The sequence below is a fragment of the Austrofundulus limnaeus genome, unplaced genomic scaffold, assembly GCF_001266775.1.
Source record: "Austrofundulus limnaeus strain Quisiro unplaced genomic scaffold, Austrofundulus_limnaeus-1.0 Scaffold521, whole genome shotgun sequence".
In the NCBI taxonomy this organism is placed as follows: Eukaryota; Metazoa; Chordata; class Actinopteri; order Cyprinodontiformes; family Rivulidae; genus Austrofundulus; species Austrofundulus limnaeus.
Genome location: NW_013952923.1, coordinates 261,928 through 271,994, shown reverse-complemented (window position 1 = coordinate 271,994; position 10,067 = coordinate 261,928). Strand labels below are relative to the sequence as shown.

Sequence of the window (10,067 nt, the reverse complement as noted above, 5' to 3'; positions counted from 1 at the left end):
GGGAGAGGGAGGTCTGGGCCTCCCTTCTGAAGCTGCTGCCCCCGCGACCCGACCCCGGATAGGCGGAAGAAAATGGATGGATGGATGGATGGATGTTGTTGTTCTGTGCTAAAGTTGTATTAAATGACACGAATTGTTGTCATTTGGGTAGAATATCAAGTTTAGTACAAAAAAAGCAATATTGAGCTAAGAGTTATTCTGAAAATTAGGTCATTTTGGATGCTGAATGGCTGATTTATTGAGTTACATTTATGCTCAACACATTCCACAGCTGTATTCATCATCTAATTACCCACAATGCCACTTTGTTTAATGGAAAGGCTTGGCTGGTTTATTGGCAAAACAACACGAAGCATAACAAAACACATAAAAAAAGCTTGTACTTAAAAGTGAGTTTTAGAAATTAATCACACTGAAGACATAAATAATTGTGATCAAATTATTTAATTCATTGACTTCTTTAGTTTTTTTAGTAGTAAAAGAGATCAAAGTTAATTGATTTACAAAAGTGTTGACATGTAAACACGAACACGAAGCCTTCTATTTTAATGGGATCATTACCATGAAAGTTACAACTAAAATTTGTGACAAAGCTATTAAAGAAATAAAACAAAACAAACAAAAAAAAATCTATGTAACTTGAGAGTATTTAGATACCTGATCAAAGATGGAGCAACTGCATCCCCATTTTTTGTAAGAGGGTGTGTAATCTAATGGTTTTGATTCCACAGTTTCTAATGTAAAGATAAATCTAATTCTTCTTATCAATAAAACAAATCTTTGCACTTTTTAAAAATTCATTCTATTATTTTAGTTGCAATGATAGAATTAATCTCAAAATGTTTGGACCCACGCTCTCTCATCTTGAGCCTGGACAACGTTAATCCCAGTCATCGATCAGACATTCAGCTGTGAAGATTAGACATAAAAAGAGTGCAGGTCAGTTGTGTTATAGCAGCACTGCACCTCTTTCTGTCTGTGAATCAGACAGAAATGTGTAAAACAAAACAACTTTGTGAAGTATCGCTGTGCAGGAGAACAGGATATTCACACACTCATAAAACGTTGAATTTAGAGTAGAGTTAGAGTTAGAAGGTTTCATTATCATCAGCCTGAAGCTGCAGGTGTCTGAACTGTCATGTGAGTATTTTTAGGTTGAATAGTTGTAAGTTTGGTTTAAAAGTTAGTTTTCTAGACATGCAAATCTAGTTCTAGATGTCAACTAGGTGTCTGCATTTACCTGAGAATGGTAAAAAAAAAAAAAGTCAAGGTGTCTCCTAGTGTTTGAACTACAAACTAAAAGGTCTTTATATCCAAATGAGTTAAGAGCCACTTTATGCCATTAACATTGTTACTCTGTAAGACCATAGACAGTATGTCTGTCATGTAGTCCAAGTCACAATTTATAATTAGAGCTGTAAGGTCATGACTTTGCTCAGGTTCCATTTTATAACATGATCAAGCAATAATACCTGGGAGATATTTTATATTTGCCCTATAATGTGAACAGGTGACACCAAATCTTTCTTTCAAACTTTATGCAAGGTGGTGGGTGATATGTATTCCTTAGAGGAATGCATCTTTTACTTATATTGTATTTTACTGAATGTTGGATAGAAATACACAACATTTCACAAATTTATCGTCGTCGCGATAACAGCCTAAAATAAAAAAACTGCATAAACTGCAATAAACAGTTGACTCAAATGTTTGCATTTATGTGTTTTGTCAGCATCAGTCTGATGAACAAAATAGACCAGAGAAACCACCTCAAATTACCGTATTTATTCAAGTATAATACATAAAATTAAATCCATAAAATCATCCATAAAGTGGGGGGTAGTATTATACACAGATAAATATTTTTACTTTAGTATTTTAACTGAAATATCGGCTTCATTCACAAAATGCCTGAGTCCTTAAATAAGACCATGACGTAAAATCAGTTGAAACGACCTTACCTCTGACACTCCTCTGTGCTTCAGAGCGAGATAATAACAGATCCAGGTAGGGGACATGAAGTGAAAAAAAGGGGGAAAAGTATTCCTGCACCTTAGTAATGATAGCGAACTAATGACATTAGCATGTGACAGAGCCGCTCCTCGAACAACAACAAACACATGTTCGTCTGTAATGGCTGCTGTCTACCGGTGTTCTGAAAAAGTTTGTATCCCTGAAAAAAAAAACTTTTCCCCACCAGAGGGGGCGCTCGCGAGTAGGAAGAATTCTGCTTTTCCCCCACAAGATGGTCCAAATCTCATGTGAAGTCTCTGACTTTTGTGTTGGTTCCTCCTGGTGGACTATGTGTAAAATGCCAGAATTCATATGATGCTGCTACAGCTGATATATATTTGTTGTCAAAATACCTTTTAGTACATATGTTGTTAAAATAAAATGTACAGTCCAATGATAATTTTACTGATATGTATAAAGACTGCAAAGGCTGAAAAATCTTGAAGTCTGTATGAAATTGGAGGTAGTTTGAGAATTCAATTTTTTTATGCTTTTTAAGCTCAAAAAAGTTGGGGTCGTATTATACATGAATAAATACGGTATAACCACTTAGCAGAGAAAATGTTGGACAACTGCAATAAGAGAATTAGCAGTTGGATTAAATTTCCCAGATAACAAAATATGAGTGAATCAACAATGAATTATGGTTAGGCATGAATATTGAATCCATGTTGAAATAGTAAAAAAAGTCTTGTTGAAACGACGTTAGGTTTTCAACCATAACTGATGCTGTATCAAAGTTGATTCAACCTCTCCTTCTCCTCCTAGAGCAGGGAGGAAGATGAGGAGTGGGTGTACAACAAACAGCATACGTTGATTTAACATTGATTAGATGTTGGCATTTCAATCATTACAGTTGGACCATGAAACAACATTGATTCAATCTTTTCAACATTGGTTAAAGGCTAGAACTGGATGGTTGATGCTTGATTCACCATCAATCATTGACCTTTACCAAAAACCAACTTTTATGACCATAAGTCAACATTGAATTAACATCTTTTTCTATCTGGGTTAACTTTTATTTAAAATTCTTTACCTTATTTTCAGATGTTTTTTTAATCATTTATTGAAAAACAAACTGATAGTAAAGGCTGTTTTTCAGTGTTTGGAGCATCAGAAAATGTTTAGGGGCGATGTTTAAAGTCACGTTAGAATGGAAATCATGTATTAGTTGTTGGTGTTTGTGGGAAGACACCAACACTGCATGGCATGTGTTCATCATCGCAGTAATAAGCACTAAGATGTCTGAATTTATTTTTTTGGAAACAAAAAAGATTTGTTAGACATTAAACTTTTTCTGAATGGCCTTTATTTATAAGTTTTCTTTGAATAATTATAGCTGACTCCCGTCAAGATTGAGCACCAGACATCAGCTTCAACACCACATCTAAAAGGACTTCATAATCCAGTGAGATCTTTCATCACTGCAGGAAAATGTGACCCACATTTAAAATGTAATGAGAACCTTCACACCAAAAAATCTGATTTTTTTCCCCCAAAACTCTGAACTGAGCATTAAGACCTGCAGTGTGAACGCAGCCCAGTTGTTCTTGTTTTCTTATCATCTCAAAGCTTCAGGCCCATCACTTCAGTCGTGTTGCATCTTAGAGACCAGCCGTGCTCATCAGAGGAGATTCCCCGTGGACTGCAGCGGAGTGTCTCCAAGATCAATAAATCAGAGCACGTGTCTCTGGGTCTATTCTCGGAATTGTGTGTGTGTCTGTTTGAGGCATTGTGTGTGTGTCTGTTTGAGGCATTGTGTGTGTGTCTGTTTGAGGCATTGTGTGTGTGTCTATTTGAGGCATTGTGTGTGTGTCTATTTGAGGCATTGTGTGTGTGTGAGAGACAGAAAGATGGACAGAGGGAGATTTAACAGGCACAAGAAGCAGAAAAGAAATATTTGATTGCAACGTGGCCTTTTGTCTAACATCATTCTAAGTGGATTTGTGGGTTTTATTACTCAGGGGGAGGGGTTCAGTGTTTGTGTGTTGTCCACATGATTGACAGATGGTCTGATCACAGTTAAAGGAAATTGATAAGGCTTAAAAGGCCCGTGCTGCTCCAACAAAAGGAGAATGGACAGTAAAAGTCTTTCCTGAACACAAAGATGCCGCGACACACACTCATCAGTCCTGTAGCTGGCCTGCCAACACACACACACCCTTCATCCATCACTGGCTGTGTTTCCTCTTTCCGTCCAAGCAGGGTGCCTCGGCACAGCTGCTCGGCCCTCTCCTCCGCAGCCGGGTTCGTATCACGCTTTTCACTTCCCCAGCCCTCCTCTCTCCATCGGATAAGACCCATTTAGCTCAATTACAGCTAAATGAGAGGCTGCGATGGAGATGAGAGAAACTGGGGTTAGGCTGTGAGAAAGCGGAGAACGTAATGTGGAACAGATGACGAGAACAGAGTGGGAGGAAAAACAGGACACAGGAGACACAGAGAGACGGAGAATTCCCACTCACCGTGTCTGCTTTCATAACCGTTCTCTGTGTTTCCATTTATGGCCGTGTGTCACGGATCCATTTCTGTGTCTGAGTGCATTTCACTGTATATGCATATGAGCAAATTCCTCTTTGGGAAACTGCATAAATGAATGCAAATTGTGAGTCTCTGCGTGGCGACAGTTCATGCTTGTGACTACAGAACACTCTACCTGAGCTGGGATTATTCTCAGATTGTACTAATACAGCTTTTGAAGGCAGTCAGTACTAATCTGTGAATAATTTAGGCCAGAGACATTTTTAGATTTATTATTTTAGGATGAAATTTAGTGCACCAAAACGCCGTTTCTAAACTGCCTGGCATGCAAATGAATAAAGCAGACATGACGGATGTTTTTGCAGACTAAAACCACCTGGTTGCCAGAAAAGGGGAAAAAATGACTGCAGGCCAAGTGCTGATTGTGGATTCAGGAAGAATTTGTTGAGCAATCTGCCAAAGTGTCCTTTGAGATCAGAGCAGCAGTAGAGTATTAGAGGAGGCTGCACACGACCCTGAAGAGAGACCCTGCTTGTTTGTGATAAATACACAATCCAGTTCTGTGTTTCCTGCCTTTTAAACATTCAGCACGTTGTTGTTTAGATGGAACCCTAACAAATAAGATCTCAGTGCAAAGGAATGCTCCCATTTCCTTGCCTTTGATTGCTCTAATAATGAGATTTCTCAAAGCGGTGCGGTTTGTGAACTCTGCATTTGCATGATGACGTGGCATGGAGGCAGAGGAAGGAAGGAAGGTCTCGTCTAACGGGGAGCATGGAACGAGGGAGCAGTTTGTAGGATTATTCTTAGGGTTCTGCATAATTTCATCATCATTTTGCAGTTCTGATGAAACATTCAGCAGGCCTGTAGTTTCCTCGTGTTCAGGGGGGGCAAAGCATTTGGATCATCAGGGAAACACAGTAACTGGTTCACATCTGAGCCACAGATCTTTCCTCTCTACCTTGGCACAGTTTTTTTCCCTCCCACACAGATTTTGACTCAGAAAATGCAGGACAGTCCCTGAGAGATCGTAGAGTTTTGTTGAGCTCATTTCTTAACTAAAATCTGTTCCAAGCCATCAGAAAAGTTGAACTATGTGTAAATCTTTCACTGCAGATCTGCTTCTCTTACTGCAGATGACTCAGCAGAACAGCCGGTTTCTAGCTGGGACACAGTGTTGCTTCACTGCTGTCCTTTAGCTTGGCAGTTTGTCAAAATGACAGATAGTGTCAGACATTATGGAGTTAGTTTGTTGAAGGTTAGGCTGATGATTAACAACAGAGAAAAAAAAATCTTCCAAAGCATAAATTTAACTGTTATTTATACAAAAGTTTTAAATAAAAAAGACACCTGAAGCCAGCTTTAAATAACTAGCTCTACAAAAACATTGTGAGGAGCTGTTTGTTAATTTTAATATAAACGCCTCTGGAAAAGATCCCAACTCATCAAACAGATGTGCAAGTTAGAATCACAGTAACGAGTAAAGTTGCTATCGTAAAGAACAGGAGTCTACACATTGTTTGACAGTCAGTAGTCTAAAAAGATCCTGTTTGTTGAGTTTTTTTGAATTCCTGTTTTTCTGTTGTGTCCTCTCATTGTTCCTTTCTGACAAATGCAGAGGACAGTTTGTTTTGTGCACAGCTGCTCAAACTGTATGTCTCTGTGACAGTTATAAAGCACTAGCATTGCTTGAAGGAACACATAAAGCGGGTAAAATTGAACACGTCACCATTTTTCTCAGTAAATATATTACTAGAGGTGCTAATGACATGAAATTTTCACCAGATGTCGGTAACAACCCAAGTGATCCATACATACAAAGAAATCAAACCATAAATGTCCAGAAATGAAGTTATTTGTAATAATGTGGAATAACACAGGGAAAAAGTATTGAACACATGAAGAAAGGGAGGTGTAAAAAGGCATGGAAAGCCAAGACACCAGCTGAACTCTCTCAGTAATTAGAAAGCAAGCCTGCCCCTTGTCAGTGCAAGTTAATATCAGCTGGTTCAGTCCYAAATGATGGCCAGGTATCACACAAAAAACATCTGATGATGGGTAAAAGTAAAGAGCTCTCTCAAGACCTTCACAACCTTATTGTTGCAAAGCATAATGATGGCATCGGTTACAGAAGAATGTCTAAACTTCTGAAGGTTCCAGTGAGCACTGTTGGGGCCATAATTCAGAAGTGGAAAGAACATTATTTCACCATAAACCGACCACGACCAGGTGCTCCTCACAAGATTTCTGACAGAGGAGTGAAAAGAATAATCAGAAGAGTTGTCCAAGAGCCAAGGACCACTTGTGGAGAGCTTCAGAAAGACCTGGAATTAGCAGGTATGATTGTTTCAAAGAAAACAATAAGTAATGCACTGAACCACCATGGCCTGTATGCACGCTCACCACACAAGACTCCACTGCTGAAGAAACAGCATGTTGAAGCTCCTTTAAAGTTTGCTGCACAACATTTAAACAAGCCTGTGTAATACTGGGAGAATATAGTCTGGTCAGATGAGACCAACATTGAACTGTTTGGATGCCAGAATACACATCATGTTTGGAGGTCAAATGGCACTGCACATCAGCCCAAAAACACCATACCAACAGTGAAGTTTGGAGGTGGGAACATCATGGTGTGGGGCTGTTTTTCAGCATATGGTACTGGCAAACTTCAAATAATTGAAGGAAGGATGAGTGGAAAAATGTACAGAGACATTCTTGATAAAAAATCTGCTTCCATCTACCAGGATGATGAAGATGAAACGTGGCTGGACATTTCAGCAAGACAATGAGCCCAAACACAAAGCCAAGGAAACTCTCAGTTGGTTTCAGAGAAAGAAACTAAAGCTGCTGGAATGGCCCAGCCAATCACCTGACCTGAATCCAACAGAAAATCTATGGAAAGAACTAAAGATCAGAGTTCATAGAAGAGGTCCACGAAACCTTCAAGATTTGAAGACTGTTTGTGTGGAAGAATGGGCCAAAATCACACCTGAGCAATGCATGCCACTAGTTTCTCCATACAGGAGGCGTCTTGAAGCTGTCATTGACAACAAAGGCTTTTGTACAAAGTATTAGATAAATTTCAGTAAGTGTGTTCAATACTTTTTCCCTGTGCCATTCCACATTATTACAAATAACTTCATTTCTGGACATTTATGGTTTGATTTCTTTGTATGTATGGATCACTTGGGTTGTTACAGACATCTGGTGAAAATTTCATGTCATTAGCACCTCTAGTAATATATTTACTGAGAAAAATGGTGACGTGTTCAATACTTATTTTACCCGCTGTATGTAGTAGTAGTAGTAGTACTTTATTCATTTTATTTGTAATACAAATTTAACAAAGGTCAAAAACATACAATCAAAATGAAATCAAATGAAATGAAAGGCGGCAGAAGAAGAATAAATCTTATAATATCTGCCCCTTTTTTATACCCAAAATATGTTCAAAAGAAAAGTAAAATACAATAAAAATTCAAAACAACTTAAAAACCTTTTAAGAAAAATAAACTTAAAATGAATTAAAACAAAATTTAAAACACAACTCAAAAAACAATTAGCATGAATTCACTTATAATTCTACATATTTCTTCAGTATACTAGTTTTTAACATTCTCTTCAATATATACATGGATCTGTCATTTTTAATCTCATCTTCCAGGCTGTTCCACAATCTTATTCCCTGGGTTAAAGTGGATCGCTCCTTCAGGCTCGTACGAACCCAATGTTTCATAAGCTTTTCAATTCCTTTAAGATAATAACAGCTCTCTCTTTTAACAAAATTTACCTGAGTGTTGAAAGGTAAGACACCTTTATGAGCTCTGTACATTAATAGTAAAATATTATAATCAACCAAATCATAGAATTTTAATAATTTCAAGTCATGAAACAATATGTTCGATGGATGGCTGTAATTTTTTCTAGTAATAACACTCATAGCTTTTTTCTGTAAAATAAAAATAGGGTTTGTGATAGTTTTACAAGCTTTACCCCATACTTCAATACAGTCAGTTACTGTAAATGTAGAACAATTATAACGTTATACAACATAAACAGTGATTTATCATTGAACAATTCTCTTACTTTGTACAGAACTCCAATTGATTTGGCTATTTTTGTTCTTAAACCATTTATATGATTTTTCCATGTCAGTTTTTCATCAATGATGACAACTATACTTCACTTCACTGACTCTACAGATCTCTACATCATCAATTTTAAATGAAACATCTATAGTTCTCTTATTGTTACAGAAAATCATATAATTTGTCTTGTCCAAGTTTAACGATAATTTATTTAGTTGAAACCAACTTTGTATTTTTCACAAATTCTGTCTGTACCATCTCCAACATTTGTTCTATATCTTTACTGGAACAAAACAATGTTGTATCATCAGCAAATAGGACACGCCCAAAAAGATCCAACATATTTACCAAATCATTCACATACAAAATAAATAACTTAGGTCCGAGAATGGAGCCCTGCGGCACTCCACATGAGATGTTACAAAACTCAGATCTTTCATTATTTATTTCTACATATTGTTTTCACTGTAATGCAGATCCTCCAATACCATATTTATTTAACTTTTCAAAAAGCATACTATGATTAATAGTATCAAATGCTTTTTTTAAATCAACAAAAATACTGATACAATACTGTACATATCAGTCCTTCTGTTCAGCATTTTTATTTAAAATCATCTTATAATGAAAAGGAGTTATAGTGCAGTCGTAAGCTGATATTTCTCTCCTCTCTTGTACCATTATCCTTCTGTAACAGTGACCTAAAGTCCTGCTGGTCTTCATCTCCAGTCAGAGTGGACAATTGTCCCTTCCTCCCCCTCTGCAAACGGCACCATGACCCAGGAGGGGCAGGCTCTGCCCTCTTCCACCCCACCTGAAAACCCACCGGAGCCCAGTACGACCAGCAGCACCGCTGACCCACCAGCAGACACACACGGCGATGCCAATGAGGACAGACCTGAGGCTCAGGAGCAGGAGGACGCAGAGGAGGAGAAACAAGAGAAACAGATCAAAGGAGAAGAGGAGGGCACTCGGAGAGACGGAGAGGAGAATGGAGTCAAGGATGAGGGAGGAGAGGGCGAGTTACTAAAGGGAAGCACTGAGGAAGAGCACGAACAGACTAAAGGAGAAGAAGAGGAAGGAAAGGATAACAAAGACATGCAGCAATCTGCTGATGAGGAACCAACTAATCCTCAACAACCTGCATGGTTAGTACACAAAACATCTGTACTGCTACACACAGTATATACTGCAGTACAACTGGGAACAATTTCCTGCTAAACAAGAAAAATAAGTTACTTTTAAGGCAGGGGCCTGCAACCTTTACCATCATTTCTGCTCCTTGTCTCACTAATAAAATGTGTTCAGAGCTTCAAAACAAGCTATAACTGTGATTATCAACTGGTGGTCCATGGGCCTTTTCAAGGCCTTTCAGGAACCTTTATGGTGAGTGGAGTTGACATTATAAAACTTTAAAAATAATAATAATTATTATTATATTATTTATTATTATACACATCAAGACAATTATGAAGGCCA

At 37.9% G+C, this 10,067-nt stretch overlaps 1 protein-coding gene across 1 annotated transcript in view; it reads left to right on the top strand.

The window, feature by feature from the left end:
* The window catches only part of psd2 (pleckstrin and Sec7 domain containing 2), a gene marked incomplete in the record, with an annotated part of 96,061 nt that overhangs the window by 13,072 nt on the left and 72,922 nt on the right, over positions 1-10,067 (top strand). Inside the window, 1 exon segment of the mRNA XM_014026040.1 lies at positions 9,286-9,736. Within this exon segment, the coding sequence (XP_013881494.1) occupies positions 9,363-9,736 (374 nt within the window).